General features: G+C 46.4%; 1 protein-coding gene across 5 annotated transcripts in view; it reads left to right on the top strand.

Moving 5' to 3' along the window:
• Positions 1-19044, top strand: part of LOC137348651 (protein adenylyltransferase SelO-like) — a 96382-nt gene that overhangs the window by 24437 nt on the left and 52901 nt on the right. For 4 of the 5 annotated variants that reach the window (XM_068013934.1, XM_068013921.1, XM_068013918.1 and 1 more), the window contains 4 exons: positions 8162-8218; positions 8296-8394; positions 14070-14137; positions 14255-14342. In XM_068013934.1, coding sequence (XP_067870035.1) covers positions 8162-8218; positions 8296-8394; positions 14070-14137; positions 14255-14342 — 312 coding nt within the window. The remainder of the gene's footprint in view (positions 1-8161; positions 8219-8295; positions 8395-14069; positions 14138-14254; positions 14343-19044) is intronic. The other variant, XM_068013927.1, reaches the window with a different exon arrangement.

Raw genomic sequence — 19044 nt, 5'->3', positions numbered from 1 at the left:
ACAACCATCCTCTTTTGTGCTAGGTATGACTCCAATCAATGTAGACTTTTCCCCTGATTCCCATTTGGCTTCAATTTTTCTAGGTCTCCTTGATGCCGCACTTGGTCAAATTCTGCCTTGGTGTCAAGGTGAGCTGCCAACTCTCACCTCACCTCTTGAATTTAGCTCTTTTGTCCAAGTTAGGACCAAAGCTGTAATGAAGTTTGGAGCCCAGCGGAGCTGGCAAAACCCAAACTGGTGAGCAGGTGATTGCTCTGTAAGTGCTGCAGGATAGCACTGTCGACACACCTTCCATCACTTTGCTGATGATCGAGAGTAGGCTGCTGGGTGGTAATTGGCCGGCTTGGATTTGTCCTGCTTTTTGTGGACAGGACCACAATGTTCCACATAGATATCAGTGGTGTAGCTGCACTGGAACAGTTTGGCTAGGGGTATGGCTAGTTCTGGAGCACAAGTCTTCGGTACCACTGTCAGGATGTTGTCAGGTCTTTGCCTTTAGTTGTTCCTTGATATCACGTGAAGTGACTCAAATTGGCTGAAGATTGGCATCTGTGATGCTGGGGACCTCAGGAAGAGGCCAAGATGGATCATCTGTTTGGCACTTGTGGCTGAAGGTTGTTGCAAATGCTTCAACCTTGTCTATTGCACTGAGGATGGGGATGGGGATGTTTGTGGAGCCTGGTCCTCTGGTTAGTTGTTTAATTGTCCACCACCATTCATGAATGGATGTGGCAGGATTGCAGAACTTTGATCTGATCCGTTGGTTTTGGGATCGCTTTGCTCTATCGCATGCTGCTATTGCTGTTTAGCATTCATGTAGTCCTGTGCTGTAGCTTCACTAGGTTGGCACCTCATTTTTAGGCAGGCCTGGTGCTGCGCCTGGCATACTCTCCTGGGCTCCTCATTGAACAATGGTTGATCCCCTGGCTTGATGGCGAGGCCTATCCTTCACTGTACCATTACCGTGAGGTTACAGATTGTGATCGAATACAGTTCTACTGCTGCTAATGGCCAACAGCGCCTCATGGATGCAAAGCTTTAAGCTGCTAGATCTGTTTTGAATCTATCCCATTTAGCACAGTGATAGTCCCACACAACATGATGAACCGTATCCTCAGTGTGAAGATGGGACTTTGTCTCCACAAGGACTGTGTAATGGTCACTCCTAGCAATACGGTCATGGCAGGTCATCTGTGACAGATAGATTGGTGATGACAAGGCCAAGCAGTTTTTTTTCCCTCTTGGTTCCCTCACCACTTGCTGCAGGCTCAGTCTGTCAGATATGTCCGTCAGGACTCCGCCAGCTCGGTCAATAGTGGTGCTACTGAACCGCTTTTGGCGATGGACATTGAAGTCCCCCACCCAAAGTACATTCTGTGCCCTTGCTACCCTCAGTGTTTCTTCTGAGTGGTGTTCAACATGGAAGAGTGCTGATTTATCAGCTGAGGGAGCATGGTGGATGGTAATTAGCAGGAGGTTTCCTTGCCCATGTTTGTCCTGAAGCCATGGGCCTTCATGGGTCTGGAGTCAATGTTGAGGGCTCCCAGGGTAATTCCCTCCTGACTGTATACCACTGTGCTACCGTATCTGGTTGTTCTGTCCTGCCTCTGGGACAGGACTGGCCGAATGGCCTCCTGTGCTGTAACCATTCTACGATTCGATTCTATACACAGGGATGGTGATGGAGAACGCTGGGACATTGGCTGTGAGCTTTGATTCAGTGAGTGTGACTATGTTAGGCTGTTGGTTGACTAGTCTGTGGGGCAGCTCTCCCAATTTTGGCACAAGTCCCCAGATGTTCGTAAGGAGGACTTCGCAGGGTCAACTGGGCAGCTTGTGCTGTTGTCGTTTCCGGTACTTGGGACGCTGCCTGGTCATCTGTTCAGTTTCATTCTTCTTTGACTTTTCTGTAGTGGTTTGAAACAACTGAATGATTTGCTAAGACATTTCAGAGGGCAGTTCAGAGTCAACCACATTGCTATGGATCTGGAGTCACATGTAGGCCAGACTGGGTAAATACAGCAGATTTCCTTCCCTAAAGGGCATTAGTGAACCAGATGGATTTTTACGATAATCCAGTAGTTTCGTGGCCACAATTACTGAGGCTAGCTTTTAATTCCAGATTTTTATTAATTAATCAAATTTAAATTCCTCCAGTTACCATGGTGGAATTTGAACTCGTTCCCCATAATATTAGTTGGGGCCTCTGGATTACTAGTTTAGTAACATTACCACACGCCACCATCGCCTCTGATTCATCCCATCTGATTGATGGGATGTGACAAATGGTGTTCCCCAGGGATCTGTACTGGGGCCTCAGTTTCCCTCTATGTATGTATATATATATATACTGGCTATGATGAAGAAATAAAAGCTGTATATTCAAGTTTGCAGGTGACATTAAGTTAGGAGGGACAGTAAGTTGTATAGATGGGAGCAGGAAGTTGCAAAAGGACATGGACCTTGACAGTGGTCTTGATTTTCAACTCCCACCGGGTCAAGGAATGGAGGTGGGCAGGCGCTAAAAATAGCACCGCCAGCCTACATGTAGGTTCCCCAGCTCCATCGCGCCCCCAGTCCATTTTCCTGGAGGCAGGATGGGGGTCGGCAGAGCTACCCGCCCACACACGGCGGGTAGCCAATTAAACCTATAAGGCCTGTTAACAGAGGCCATCTGGATTTTCCAGTTGGCCTCCAGGTTCCGGCAGGTGGCAGGGGCCAGTTTAGTTGCCTAGTGGAGGCCTCCCAGCGGCAGACAGGTGGTCAGTGCGTCAGGCAGGCTTAGAGACCCCTCCATGCCCGCCTGGGTTCAGCAGCAGTTGCAGGCCTTCCTGCAGAGGGGCTTCCCCCAACAGTGGTGGCCCTGCTGCAAAGGCCATTTTTAATTTAAAATTGGAGAGAGGATGCCTCCATTTCGAAACGCACTGCCCTTCACTTACCTGTCATGGTGTTCTTCTGCTGTTTTAAGCTGGAAAACCTCCTATTTTCCCTCCAGCTTTGGGAGTTGCCTACCCCACCCCTCTATCCTTAATTGGACAATGAGCCCACCCTCTGGCCATTAATTGGCCACTCGGGGGAAAATCGCATTGAGTGACTGTTTTGCACACGGTGGGGGTTTTGTGGGGCGTGCAAGAGTGGCTTTTGTGGCGGGCGGGTGACTTAATTAGGTGCGAGGTGATAGTTCGCATTCCCAACGATGTGTTTTATTTTAAAGATTAAGCAAGCGGCATGTTTGTGGTGGGTCGGGGTTCACTCCATCCTGTGTTGGGTTCCAGCTTTCCATACATTTGCATAGCATGAATATTCATTGCCTTATAATTATTTCAAAATAAGTCTGTTTAATGCCAGATTATGTCAGTGGCGCACAGGATCTAGTGGCACCCGGTTCACGTTCCTTTAAAGGTGGTGTGCGCCACTCGGCTGTGTGCAGTTGTCTCTGAGGTTAGTGGTTACCTTTCTTGAACTCCTCTGCACAAGAAAAGCCAATATTGGAATGGATGTTTGGCTGCAGGCTCGGGACCAGCAAGGGTGATTCTTTTGCGGTGATGGCGGTGAAGGCATGGGGGGTGGGGGTGCAGGGGAGGGATGTCAGGGAGGTCATAGCGTGGCGTCTCGGGTGCTGGGAAGTGCAAGGGAGGAAAGTTGGGGAGGACGGAGGGTGGTGTCGCAGGTGCCGGGAGTTGCGGGGTGGGAATGGTGTGGCGTTCAGGGTGTGAACTAGGTGGTGCTATTGCTGCTGTTGGGCGGTGGGTGGGGATGTTTGGAGCAGATATTGCATGTGATTGTTATGATGAGCCTAAAGGGAGGGGTGAGTACTATCAACGTTGGGGTCCTGTTGGGTGAACTCAGGGTACTGGGTGGTGGAGGGAATGATCACAGCCACAGCGGACAGTTAGATTCAGTAGGGGGACAGGTTTAGCCTTTGGGTTGGGTATTTGATGGAATCATAGGAAGGGGAACGGGACTTGGCAATGACATTGAGGTGGAGAACTGGAGGATCTATGGTTAGAGTGGGCATATTGATGGTAATGGATGTAGGCACAGCGGGGAGAGATGGCATGTATAAGTCAATAATGATCCGGTCCACAGTAATGGGGGGAGGTTCAAGGATCACAGAGGGAATGTTCAAGTTGAGTGAGCCAAGGTTGATGGGTGCAGGCTGGAAGCTAGCAGGTGGAGGGTGGAAGATGGGGAAGCTTGCCTCGAATGTTATCTGCACCATGTTTACAAATCATAGTATAAACCACATGGTCATTGTAGGAATGTAAATCGAAGTGGTAGGAGACCAGTGTTGGTGGGTGGTATTTATCTATGTGCAATGTTAGCTATCAGCTCATGACTTCAATGGTTGAGCTTCGTGGGAAAACAAGGTTTAAGTTTAATGCTGGTCTCATTTCAAATAGTTGCAAAGCTGCAAAGACATGCGGCTCATACATCCAATATTTCAGCTACCTCAGGAACAAGAGCAGAGGATGTGGCTGAGGAGGGCTTTTGCCACTCAGCGGCTAATGCCACAATGCCAGCAGCAGGCAGTACAAGAGGGGGAGGCTGCTCAGACTGATGCCATCCAGGGAAAGTATAATAGATGATGTGTGCTGGGGCGCCAGTGCATCCTCAGGACAAGGACAAACTATCTTCAGATGACAGAGAGGCAATGCAAGAGACATTTGAGTATGTCACGTGAGATGGTAACTAAAATTTGTGGGACCATTCAGCAGGACCTGCAACCACATGGTTTTGGTGGGAACCCCATACCAGTTGCCCTCAAGGTGACAGCTGATTAAATTGTTTCCCTAGGGCTTTCCAGGGCTCAATGAGCAACATATGTGGCATTTTATAGGCTATGACTCGCAGGTGCATAAAAGAGGTGACCAGTGCCCTATTCCGCTATGCCGATGATTTTCATCTATTTCCCAGTAGACGAGGACAGCCAGGCAGCAAGGTCAGCGGCCTTTGGCGCCATTGCTCGTTCCCCTATTGAACAAGGGGTGATCGTGCTTTTCGTGACCATAAGAGCTCCCAGGGTCCAGCCTGCAGCATTTGTTAATTGCAAAGGATTTCACTCTTTGAACGTTCAACTGGTTTGCGACCACAGTCGCCACACAGGTCTGTGCTTGTTTCCCAGATTGCTGTCATAACTCGTACGTTTTGCGAAACTCACAACTACCAGGAATTTTTGAACCACCAGCCCAAGTTGACAGCGGGATCCTGGGTGACGAGGGTTACCCACTTTGAACATGTTAATGACACCAGTGAGGCGTCCCCAAAGTGCAGCTGAAAAGCGACACAGTGCACCTCATGCCTCCAGCAGAGCCATCATCGAACATACAGTTGGCTTGCTGAAAATGCGCTTCCACTGCCTTGACCGGTCTGGAGGGGCTCTGCATTACGCACCACAGAGGGTGTCGTGAATAGCCATAGTCTGCTGTGCACTACACAACCTGGCAATGCAATTCAATGCACCACTCCTGTTCGGATGAGGAACAATTTGAAGAGCCTGAGGAGGAGGCCATTAATGTGAATGAGCATCTAATGAATGCTCGGGCAGTGGAGAGGCATGCACGGGGCAGCAGAGACGACCTTTGGATATTATAGCCAAGAGTGAGGCACGTAAATGTTTATTACTCCAATGCAAAAACTATTTTACCTTCCTGGTATGTTCACATACCACTGTAAGCTTAAATATTGCTGCGATCTAAAAGCAGGCATGCCGTACCATCAACAATTGCAGCTGCAGTGGAGCTGTGCTGAACACATTGTTGGAAACTGCATTTGAAATAACCTGTGGCTCACTGGAGCAAGTGTCTTGCATCCAGGCATAACCCCTAGGTCAGAAGCAGCTACGCCATAACATCACTTTGAATAGACCCGCATCTACTAATGGATCCAGGTTGTGAGGGAGCCAAAACAGCTTCTATGCAAGGCATAGAAGGGAAGGCCTACTGAACCTACATATGAAGGCGTGTCACTATGGAAAACTGTTACAATACTTCAAACTCCAACTAGCTGTCAGTGAAGACTAAAGGCTCAAACGTCAACATTAAGACCACAATGGCCATGACCACCAATTCTTTATAAGCGTCAAAGTGTGCCAGCAATAAAGCACCCATCACCATTTATCCTTTTCACCCTGGCAAGTTTAAATGATAAATGAGAATATCAAAGCATCAAGCAAATAAATGTAGTGATAACTATTAGCAATTGCAAAAAAATTAACAAACATCCATGCCACCTTTGTGCTCTTAGTTCCTTGTGTTTACGTTTTCTCCCACTACGTCTTTGTGCTACCCTGTCATTAGCAACTGATGAAGAGAATTTGCTCATCGAGCTGCCCCATGGCTTGCATGGACTCCTCCACGGCACGTGCAAAGCCACGCGTGACATCCAGCTTCTCTGACATATTTTTGCCATGAGATCGCTGCACTTAAAGCACATTTATTGTAGCCTCAAACAGGAGATCATCATCAGTGTGGGACTGAGCAGGGGCCTGGTCCCCCCTCTGATTGTCAGGGGGTGTGGCTGTAACATGCTTCCTCAGCTGCTGGGATGTTTCTGTGTCGTTGCCACCAGATTGTGACCTTACTTCTGATCTCAACCCCCCACACACCCCTGTCCCCGGCAGACTGTGTGGATATACCTGCACTGGCGGAGATGGCAGAAAAGGCCGGTAATGGTGCCCCCTCTGGGGCATTAGCGTCACCTTCCCCAGCGGTGATGTTATCGGTTTCATGGCATCCCATCATGCGAGTGCAGGCAGCTGCAGTGGAAAGCAACCAGAAGCACATTAAGCATCATCACAGCATGAGGACATCAAATTTTCATACGATCCTCCTGTGTGCACATATGGCTGCATCAGTAAGGTTGACAGTTCATCCTACGCCTTGACGATCTGCCTGGCTATCTGCTATGACTCTTTTTTTTTCCCTCTCTTCAACTGTCAGTACAGCCTCCTCCTCTGCTGGGGTCAGGATTCAGATATCTAGGGCACCACCCCCTGTTGCGTTCTGCTCCCTTTGGTTGTGGGTGTTCTTGTCCTGCGCAAGAAAATTTAACGACATGTCATTATAATGCCTAACATCCATTGTCTACATGCATCGACATCACGCATTCTGGCCTGTCAGTCACACAATGCAGCCAAGTGCAATCAGACGACGGACTTACATGTTCTCCCCAGAATTAATTGCTATGTGGCACCAAGGCTAGACATTCATTTGAATGCATGGAATAGCTGCCCACTGACAGACATAAAGTTTTACAGAGCCCATGAGATAAACATTTGTACAGCTTCGGACACATCACTTACCCTCACCGATCTGAGCAAGTCATTGAACTTTTTCTGACACTGAACCCAGTTTCTATGACTGATCCCACGCCTCGACACCTCCTCCTCCACTACCTCTGTCCAGGCCACCTTAGTCAGGCAGGAGGGTCCTCTGAGTCCATCTGCAGGGAAGAGGATCTCCTGCCTTTGCCTGACAGTCTGGAGGAGAACCTGCAGCGAGGCATCACTGTATCGTGCGGCAGGATGCTGCCTATTGGCTGCCATAATGGTGGTTGGGGTGGGGGGGGGGTGGTGATGGAGTTATGATTAAAGTGGTGCTGGGGTGGGAGAGAATGACTAACGGATGAGGGACGATCAAAAGTAATAATGAATAAAGCAATATTACAATAAATGTCTGCATACGATTAAAGAGCAGCCAGGCTGGTGATCTTCCATGATTGTAATGCAGAATGATTTATGGAAAGCTGTCCCTGCTGCATGATCGCACGTGTCTCCCGTGCCCGCTGCCAGAACTTAAATTTTAAATTGTAATCGTGTGGGAGCTGGCGTGAAGGGCAGAAGCAGAAGTGGCTCAACTCCCATTTCCACTGTCAGAAATGCCACGATATGCATAAAATACCGCCCAGTGCAGGCTTCTCACCCCCATTTGAACCCGACAGAAACCTGCAGGGAAAATCCTGCCCTGTAAGTATACAGAAAATATTTAATATCTGTAAAGAGGACGTGTAACAATTAAGTTTTAATCCTTAGCGATCTTTAGTAAAACAAGTAATATCACTTCAATTAAAGAAATCAGTAGCAGCTTTTAAAAGTGGATGGTGATGGAATAATTTGAAGTCTGATGAATTCCTGTAACTGAGCTTGCTCATTTTTCTGCAGGCAAGGTACAAGATGGGAGCTTCAACTGAAAGGCTCTGGGAAGACTCCCTATTCTCGGTAACTTTAATGCATTGTCATTCATCAAAAGTGATTTTGCATTAGTACTGCTCCTTGATTGGATTTCTGTTTCCCAGAGATGGTGATGGCCGTGCTGTTGTCCGCTCATCAGTAAGAGAGTTTCTTTGTAGTGAGGCCCTGAATTATCTTGGAATCCCTACCAGCAGAGCAGCCAGGTAGATATTCTAATATTTGCTTGATAACTGTTGTAGTCTTTAACGTTGTGCAGTTCTGATGAAAAGTCAGCAACTTCAAATGTTATCTGTTACTTTCTCCACACATGCTGCCTGACCTGCTGAGTGTTTTTCTGCATTTTTTGTTTTTATTTAAATTTCCTGCATCTGCAATATTTTGGTTTTGTTTGTGTTTGTTTCACCATCACCTCTCTTCCAGGAATGTTCACCTTGACAAAGTTCTGCACTTCTATCGTACGTGATTGGCATTTGTCTCTTTTACCTTGTTCACCTTCATTACTTTCCCTTCTTATGTTTGATCAACTGTCTGCTAAAAATTGCTTTCACAGCCTCAGGGATTCCAACTTAAATTCCAACTTTCATCTTTCAAATCCACCCTTGATCACAGATATCTGTGTTGTTCAGCGTTCCTTGAAGCACTGCTCTAACCACTTCCTGAGATCCGCACTTATTGCCATGCGCCACCACGTGCATGCTCATGACCTTTCTCTCCAGCAACCCTGGCCTTCACGACCACATCTTTTCTAGAGTTCTTTCTTCCACCCCCCCCCTCCCACCCCACCTCAACCCACTAACAAAACCCGGCACAGCAGACTTTTTCTTCCTTTCAAAATTCTCAATCGACCTAGACCCCTCTCTTGATCTTTTCACTGGGGACTGCCAGTGTGAGATCGACTGTCTCAATTTCTGTACTCCCCTCACTCACTCTAATCTCTTTCTCTCTGAACTTGCAGCACTCCGTTCTCTTAGGTCCAGCCTGACATTATCGTTAAACCTGCTGATAAGGGAGGTGCTGCTGTTCTTTGGCAAACAGTCCTCTCTCTTGCAAATGCTGAACAGCAATTCTATGACATTTTCTTTCTACCTCTTCCTGGGCCATGACCCCAACACTGAACCTCAAGCCATTGTTTCCCAGACTAGACTGTCACCGACCTCATCATCTCTGGAGATCTTTCTGCCCATAGCCTTCAACCTGATAGTCCTCAATTCCACACAGCACACTTCTGCTTTCTTCTGAAGAGCCACAACAGGACTGCCCTGGTACACACATCGTTTCAGTCAGTTCCTACCCCACAGAACTTATTTAATCCTATCTCAACCATTTTTTTCTCCCCTTGTCCAGTCTCTTCGACACACATACACAACTTGTCTGATGCCCTCTGCCAGTTTAACCATTTCTGGTTTCCTGACCCTAACCATCTCCTTTCACCATGGATGTCCATCTTACATCTCTATGCCTCCTTCCTCTACTAGGGTGGTCAATGGGCTCTTTGCTTTTTCCTTGAAAATCAGTCCAACCAGTCCCCATCAACCCTCACCCTCCTCTGCTTGGCTGAGCTTGTTCTTGCATTGAATAACTTTTCCTTTAACTCTACTCACTTCCTTTTAAATAAAAATGTTGCTCCCTCCTGGAACCATCATAGGGTCCCCCTTTTCCTCACCTTCCACCCCACCAACCTCTACATTCAAGAGATCATTCCCCACCATTTCTGCCACCTCCAGTGTGATGCCACTACTAAACACATGTTCCCCTCTCTTTCCCTTTCAGCATTGCAAAGTGAGCATTACCTCCGTGGCACCCTGGTCCACTTTTCCATCACCGCAACATCCACTCCCCTTCTTCCAGCACCTTTGCAGGCCATTGCAGGAGATGTAACACCTGCTCTTTCATCTCTTCCTTTCCCAATCTCCAAGGCCCTGAATACCCCTTCCAGTAAATCTTGTACTTACTTTTACCTGTACTTTTTCCAACTTGATATAGTGTATTCCTTGCTCATGATGTGGTCTCCTGTACATTGGGGAGGTCAAATGCAGATTGGGTGATTATTTTGCTGAACACCTCTGTTCATCAACAGCTTTTATCTATATAGCTCCTTTAATGTCCGAAGGAACTTCACATGAGCGTTATAAAGCAAAATTTGACACCAAGCCTCATTAGGCAATATTAGGGGAGTTGGCCAAAAACCTGGTCAGAGGCAGGTGTTGAAGAGCGTCTTGAATGAGAAAAGAGAAGTAGTGATGTGGAGAGGTTTAGGGAAGGAATTCCAGAGGTTTAAGGCCTAGGCAAATGAAGGAATGGCCACCAATGGAGGAGCAATTAAAATTGGGGATGATCAAGAAGCCAGAGTTAGATGAGCACTGATATCTCAGATGGTTGTGGGGCTGGAGAAGATTACAGAGATAGGGAGGGGTGAGACCATGGAGGGGATTGAAAAAGAGAATGAACTTTTTAAAATTGAGGCATTGCTTGACCAGGAACCAGTGTAGATCAGTGAGCATAGGGGTGATGGGTGAATAGGATCTGATGTGAGTAAGGACACGGGTAGCAGAATTTTGGCTGACCCCAAGTGTATGGAGGGCGAGCCTAGAGTGCATTGGAATAGTCAGGTTTAGAGGTAACAACGGCATGAATGAGGGTTTCAGCAGCAGATGAGCTGAGGCAGAGGCGAGATTGGGCAATGTTACAAAGGTGGAAATAGGCGCTATTAGTGATGCCATGGATGTGTGGTGGGCAGCCCATCTCGGGATCAAATAAGACACCAAGGTTGCGGAATGCCTGGTTGAGCCTCAGACGGTTGCCAGGGAGAAAGATGGGGCTGGTAGCTAGGGAATAGATTTTGTAGTGGGGATGGAAGACAATGGCTTCAGGTTCCCAATATTTAATTGGAGGAATTTCTCTCTCCCAGTACTGGTTGTCAGACCAAGAGTCCGATAATTTAGCAGCAGCCATAGAGTCAAGAGAGGTAGTGGTGAGGTAAAGCTGGGTGTCGTCAGCAGATGAGAAATAGGAAGGGGGCCAAGGATAGATCCTTGGGAGATACTAAAGGTAACGGATGCGAGAAGAGAAGCCATTGGAGGTCTTATTCTGACCGCGGTTAGATAGATAAGATTGGAACCAAGCGAGTGCAGTCCCACCCAGCTGAATGACAGTGGCGAGGTGTTGAAGGAGGATGTTTCTCTCCTATCTCCCCTCATGCCCTTTCTGAGCTCATCTTGTCCTTGAGACCCACCTCCTGTTCCCTCAATCCTATTCCCACTAAACTGCTGATCACCCAACTTTCCCTCCTGGTCCCCATGTTAGCCAATATTGTAAACGGTTCTCTGTCTTCAGGTGTTGTCCCTCTCACCTTTTAAATCTGCTGTTATCACCACTCTCCTCAAAAAAAACCTTTGATCCCACCACCCTTGCAAACTGCTGTCCCATCTCTAACCTCTCTTTCCTCTCCAAAGTCCTTGAATGTGTTGTCGCCTTCCAAATGTGTTCCCATCTTTCCCGGAGCTCCATTTTTGAATCCCTCCAATCAGGTTTCCGCACCTGCCACAGTAACGAAACAGCTGTTGTCAAAGACACAAATTACATCATACATGACTGTAACAAAGGTAAACTTTTCCTTCTCGGCCTGTCTGCAGCTTTTGACATGGTTGACCATACCATCCTCCTCCAATGCCTCGCCACTGTCGCCCAGCTGGGTGGGACTGCTCACACCTGGGGGTTCCGTTCTTATCTTCTAATCGTAGTCATGGAGAATCATTTGCAATGACTTCTCTTTCTGCACCGCAACGTTATCTCTGGTGGCCCCAGGGATCTATCCCACCCCATCTGATGAAAGGTCACAGACCTGAAACGTTAACTCTGCTTCTCTCTCCACAGACGCTGCCTCACCTGCCGAGTATTTCCAGCACTTTCTGTTTTTATCTTATCTATCCCACCCCTCCTATTTCTCACCTACATGCTGCTCCTCAGTATTAGTTTTTGCATGTATGCTGATGACACTCAGTTCTCTCAACTCCTCCAGTGTTGCTAAACTATTAGACTGCCTATCTGACATCCAGTACTGGATGAGCAGATACTTCCTCCAATTAAATATTGGGAAGACTGAAGCCATTGTTTTCAGTCCACACTCCAAACTCTGTCTCCATGCTACCAACTCCATCCCTCTCCCTGGCTACAATCTGAGATTAAGCCAGTCTGTTCTCAACCTTGATGGCAGATTTGACCCTGTGAAGAGCTTTCACCTCATATTCATGCCATCACTAAGACCGTCTATTTCCACCTCCATAACATTGCCTGACTGCTGCTGTCTCAGCTCATCTACTGCTGCAACCCTCATTCATGCCTTTGTTACCTCGAGACTTGACTGGTCTCCCACATTCTACTCTCTGTAAACTTGAGGTTATCCAAAACCAGGTCCAGTTCCCTTATCTCCCTGTGCTTGCTGGCCTACATTGCCTCCTGGTCAAGCAATGTCTTGATTTAAAAACTCTTATCCTTGTTTTCAAATCCCTCCGTGGCCTCGCCCCTCCCTATCCCTGTAATCTTCTCCAGTCCCATACCCACCAAGATATCTGTGCTTCTTTAATTCTGGTCTCTTGTGCATCCCTGATTTTAATCTCTCCACCATTGGTGGCCGAGCCTTCAGCTGCCTAAGCCCTAAGCTCTGGAATACCCTCCCTACACCTCTCTGCCTCTCACCTTGCTTTCCTCCTTTAAGACACTCCTTAAAACCTACCTCTTTGACCAAGCTTTTGGTCATCTGACCTAATATCTCCTTTTGTAACTGAGTTTTATACATTGTTTTGTAATGCTCCTATGAAGGTCCTCGGGACATTGTATCATGTTAATGGCGCTATATAAATATAAGTCGTTGTGTTGAATGGTACGGTCAGCCATGTCAAATGCAGTTTGGGTGATTTGTTTTGCTAGACACTTGTTCAGTCCACAAGCGTGACTCTGAGCTTTATCAGAACTGTTAGAGATCAGCAGCTTGAATAATTGTTACAATATTTGAAGATTGAAATGTGAAATATATTTTTACTTTTTAAAAATTTGTTTGTAGGATGTGGGTGTTGCTGACTAGGCCAGCATTTATTGCCCATCCCTAATTGCCTTTGAGAAGGTGGTGGTGAGCTGCCTTCTTGAACCGCTACAGTCCATCTGGTTTGGGTACACCAATAGTGCTGTTAGGAAGGGAGTTCCAGGATTTTGACCCAGCGACAGTGAAGGAACAGCGATATAGTTCTAAGTCAGGATGTTATGTGGCTTGCAGAGGAACTTGCCGGTGGTGGTGTTCCCATGCATCTACTGCTCTTGTCCTTCTAGGTGGTAGAGGTCGTGGGTTTGGAAGGTGCTGTGGAAGGAGCCTTGTTGAGTTGCTGCAGTGCATCTTGTAGGTGGTACACACTGCTGCCACTGTGCGTCGGTGGTACAGGGCGTGAATGTCGAAGATGGTGGACGCGGTGCCAGTCAAACGGGCTGCTTTGTCCTGGATGGTGTCAAGCTTCTTGAGTGTCGTTGGAGCTGTACCGATCCAGGCAAGTGGAGAGTGTTCCATCACACTCCTAACTTGTGTCTTGTAGATGGCGGACAGGCATCGGGGAGACAGGAGGTGAGTTTTTTGCCGCAGAATTCCCAGCCTCTGACCTGCTCTTGTAACTGCAGCATTTATGTGGCTGGTCCAGTTCAGTTTCTAGTCAATGGTAACCCACAGGATGTTGATATGATGTAAGATATGTTATCTGTTTATGTTTTTTTTTTATCCTGGTTACCTTTTTAAAAATTGTCAGTAACATTGTTCAGTTAATTTGTTTTTTTTTGGTGATTCTTTTCTCTTCCAGCCTGGTTATAATATTGTATTTATGATAACACTTTTCTACAGTCTGATTGTAAGCAATGATGATGTGAAGAGGGATCAGTTCTATAACGGAGACGTGAAGAATGAAAAAGGTATGCATGCTAAACCGATAACAGTAACCCCTATTTAGAGAAAATTGAAAGAAGTTTTCATAACATCAAAATGTGTTACTCTGTGTGATATTGCTTATCTTTATTGTGTTCCTCAAGGTGCAATAGTTCTTCGTGTAGCTAAATCATGGTTTCGTTTTGGGTCACTGGAAATTTTGGCACATTCTGGAGAGACTGAATTGTTAAGGTAATCTTACTAGTTTTTTGAAGTCTCTGGATTTAACAGAGATAACATTAAATTACACATGTGAATGAACTGTGATATATTTACAGTATTAAATAGCCATTGCTAAATTCATGTCAAATAAAGCCAGATTAGATTGTTTAAGCTAGAACTACACTAATTTCTGCAGAGTATGTATGCAAGCAATTTGCATACCTGGTTCCCATTGATACATGTTTTTCTTCGCCCTGCCTGTGTCTGTGCACTTATCACAGTCTTGACCTCTGCTGAATCTGGCAATTTCTCTGGATTCAGCTGATCTAAATAGCTTGGGTGCGCATCATACCAACACTGACTCAAAATAGTTGTGCGGAGAAGGGAAATGTTGTCCCTGTGTTCGAAACAGCAGCCACATTGCCACCTGCCATCTAGTATAGCTCAGCTGTATTGACAAAATGGTTAAATTGACCTCCCTGCAAGGAGCTGGCTGTCAATTTAGCGACAAGTCACAATGTGTGTTATTTGTATGGGATCTTAATGTGTCTGCCTGTTTCTGATGGGAGCTTCCCATCCCTGTCTGATTTGGACACAAGAAATGTGCATCATGTGGGAAAAGGGCAGAGACCCAGTGAAACTTGTATTTTTCTTATTATTCTTTCATAGGATATGGGTGTTGTTGGCAAGGCCAGCATTTTGTTGCCTATCCCTAATTGCCCTTGACAACTGAGTGGCTTGCTAGGCCATTTCCGAGGGTAGTTAAGAGTTAACCACATTGCTGTGGGTCTGGAGTCACATGTAGGCTAGACCAGGTAAGGACGACAGATTTCTTTTCCGAAAGGAAGGTGATGAACCAGATGGGTTTTTACGACAATCAATAGTTTCATGGCACTATTACTGAGACTAGCTTTCAATTCCAGATTTTTTTAAAGCAATTAATTGAACTTCGTAATAAATTGAATTTCAATTCCACCAGATGCCATGGTGGGATTTGAACCCGTGTCCCCAGGGCATTAGCCTGGTCCTCTGGATTACTAGTTCAGTGACATTACTGTCTCCCCATCTGTTCCTATTTCCTACTCCTTTTGCATGGTGAACAGGCACACATAAGGTGTTAGGAACAGGAAACAGGAATGTGTATTTAAAAACTACCATCACTTCCTCCTCAAAAAACTCATCTGTACTCTCCAACTCCCAACTGATCTCTAACATCCTTTCCCCTTCTTGTTTCTTGAATGTATCATTGCCTCTCAGCTGTGTATCTACCTCTGATTGAATCATTTAGTCCAGCTTCTTGCTGCAAGGAGTTTTATTATACTTGTGGAAATAAGCTGGTAAAATAAGTGAACTGAAGATGAGTAATTCTCTTTGGACTTTATGTTAAGTGAAGTCTTTCATGTCATCAGCCCAAGATTTTGTGTGACGAACAAACTTGAGAATATGTTCACCTGTAGCACAGAGGCATGTGTACACAAATATTGTGAGGCAAACTCTTTTCATCCATTTGTATTGGCTGACTGTGCAAACAAATGTCGAGAGATTGGCAAGGAATGTATCGGCCAGGAGTCTCAAAACACTGGTCGTACAAACATACAAATTAGGAGCAGGAGTAGACCACTTGGCCCCTCGAGCCTGCTGTGCCATTCAATAAGATCATGGCTGATCTGATTGTAACCTCAACTCCACATTCCCGCCTATCCCCGATAACCTTTCACCCCCTTACTTATCAAGAATCTATCCCCAGCGATGGCAAGTAGAGGTTCTCCCACCTGACCAAGCAAGCCTGGTTGGAGATGGCTGACGAGGTTAGCAACCGTTGGGTCAACCCCTGGGTACAGTGCTGCAAGTGGGTCAATGGCCTTCTTCGTTCTGCTGAGGTGACTGCTCGATAATACTCTCCTTTTTAGGGATTGCAACATACGAACATACGAATTAGGAGCAGGAGTAGGCCATTCGACCCCTCGAGCCTGCTCCACCATTCAATAAGTTCATGGCTGAACTGATTACTCCACATTTCCACCTACCCCCTATAACCTTCTACCCCCTTGCTTATCAAGAATCTATCTATCTCTGCCTTAAAAATATTCAAAGATCTGCTTCCAGTGCCTTTTCACGAAGAGAATTCCAAACACTCACGACCCTCTGAGAGAAAATATTTCTCCTCATCGCTGTCTTAAATGGGCGACCCCTTATTTTTTAAACAGTGACCGAGTTCTAGATTCTCCCACATCCTTTCCGCATCCACCCTGTCAAGACCCCTCAGAATCTTGTATGTTTCAATCAAGTCGCCTCTTACGCTTCTAAACTCCAGCAGATGCAAGTCTAGCCTGTCCAATCTTTCTTCATAAGACGACCTGCCCATTCCAGGCAGTAGCTCTTCATTGACAGCTGTTAGCCCTTAAAGAAGACAGCAGTATTTTGGGTGAAAAGAAGCCTTTTGGTGCAGAAACAAATGGCAACAATGAGGACTGTGGGCAAAATTGCCCCAATCACTTTCAATGCCTTCCAAGTCCTGATGTAGGAAGTGATGCAAAGTAAGTTTTTTTTTAAATTAATTCATGGGATGTGGGCGTCCAATCAGAGTTCACTTGCCAACGAATCAGCACTCTCTTCTCATGCAGTACAAGTTTTTGTTTTCCCTTACATAGGTCATTCTTGCGATTGTCCTGATGAGTACAAGACAAAAAGCTTCGACAACATGTCTCTCTTTTCAGCAATACTCAAGTTCTGTGCTACTAAAAGATTTACTTGAACGTCTTTCAATTTATTACACTGCATTCGCTGCTCATAATGCCTCTACATTAGGGAGACCAAACTAAGACAGGGTGATCACTTTGCGGAACACCTCTGTTCAGTCCGAAAATGTGACCCTGCACTTCTGGTCACCTGTCATTTTAATTCTGCAGCCCACTCTGACCTCTCTGTCCTCAGCCTCCTACATTGTTCCAATGAAGCTTAAGGACCAACACCTCATCCTTTTATTAGGCACTTCACATCTTCCAGACTCAACATTGAATCCAGCAATGTCAGCTCATAACCACTGTCCCCATGTTTTCGGACCACAGGTGTTGGTAGTGATTCTGCTATTACCGTTTACACGTCCCTTTGACCCATCTTTTGTTTCTTGTTCCAATACTATTCCCTTTTGTCATTCTATCTCCTGCTTTCCATCCTATCACAGATCTTCCCTTTGTCCTTTCCTCTTTTCCCTGCCTCTACTTGTTTAAAACCTGTTCTGATCAAAGGCCTGAAACATTAACTTTGTTTCTCTTTCCACAAATGTTACCTGACCTGTGGAGTATTTCCAGCATTTTTTGTTTTTATTTCAGATTTCCAGCATTTGCAGTGTGTTGCTTTTGTGCACTGAATATGAATATTGAGAGCACATGCCCAATGATGTGTCTCGTACTCATCTTTTATTTACTTAGAAATGCAGTTAGTTAAATATGGATTCCCAGTTAGCCACCTGTGTGGCTAATATCTTGGATAACACTGGGATAGTGGAATACACTGGGGGAAAAATTGAATAAGGCGCAAAAACAGGCATGGGATCACAATGCGCATTAACCCGCATCCGTTAATTGAGATGCAGGGAGCACATGATAGCAGTTTGCAGCCCAACATCAAACACGCTGCTGTGTGACTGCACACCTCAGCAGGGGCCTCAAGTTTGTGCGACGCTAGCACCACTTAAAGCTATCTTGTACTATTGATGGCCAGCTTGCACCTCTTAAAGGGAGGTGCATTCTGGATGCAGTAGGTGCTGGAAATGGATGGAGAAGAGCAGGAGGAACAGTGCAAATGGCACATCTGTGCAGGGAGTGTGCTCCAAAGTTCTCTGATGCAATAATGGAGCCCTTAGTGCAGGAGGTAGACATGAGAGAGGTCCTCTACCCACAGAGGACCCTCTAGGCAGACACTGAGAAGGCAGTGAACCACTAGCCTCACACACTACTCCATTCACCACCCCCTTCACTCACCTACTAACCTTTCAGAGAGAAGGTAAAGTGTGCCCCTGTTGTCGAATGGCAATTTGGGGTTGTGTTTGGTGGAACCGAAGACAGATGAGGTGATTGCGGACAGCCTGTCCGGAAAGGGAATATGTTGGTTGCCTCCTCCCTTTCTCCTACTTCTCCTCTTGCTACTGCTGCTCAGCTGCTCTCCATATCTCTGGTGGCAAGGGCTGTGCCCTCACAATGGCAAGGTTGTGCAGGACACAGACCATGAGAAATTGGGACACACGCTCCAGCAAGTACTGCAGGGGTCCTCCGGAGAGGTCCGGGTAGTGGAACCATTTGTTGAGCACCCCAGTACTCTTCTCTATGATATTTCCTGAGGCAGCATTGCTATCATTATACATATGCCAGCAACATGAGGTTGGTTTGCATACTGGAGTCATAGGCCAGTTTTTAAGCAGATTGCCCTTGTCACACAGTGGCCACCCTCTGGTTTGATGTGGTGGCTCAAACACTGAAGGAACATTGGATTGGTGCAGAATTGAAGGCATTGTGACTGTTCTAGGATAATGGGCATTCACGTGCATGTTGTGCTGAGCATGATCACACACCCACTGCACATTGGGAGTGTGGAACACATTGCAGTTGCAGTACATCTCAGCATGTGATGCATGCAAAATTAAGTGTGTGCTATTGATGAAACCTTGTACCATGGGGAAGCCACTATCCTGGCAAAGTCACATGCACGTTTTACCTGTTTCTCTCTAGTCACA

Source organism: Heterodontus francisci, chromosome 2 (assembly GCF_036365525.1).
Source record: "Heterodontus francisci isolate sHetFra1 chromosome 2, sHetFra1.hap1, whole genome shotgun sequence".
NCBI lineage: Eukaryota > Metazoa > Chordata > Chondrichthyes > Heterodontiformes > Heterodontidae > Heterodontus > Heterodontus francisci.
This window is presented reverse-complemented; position numbering and strand designations above follow the sequence as displayed.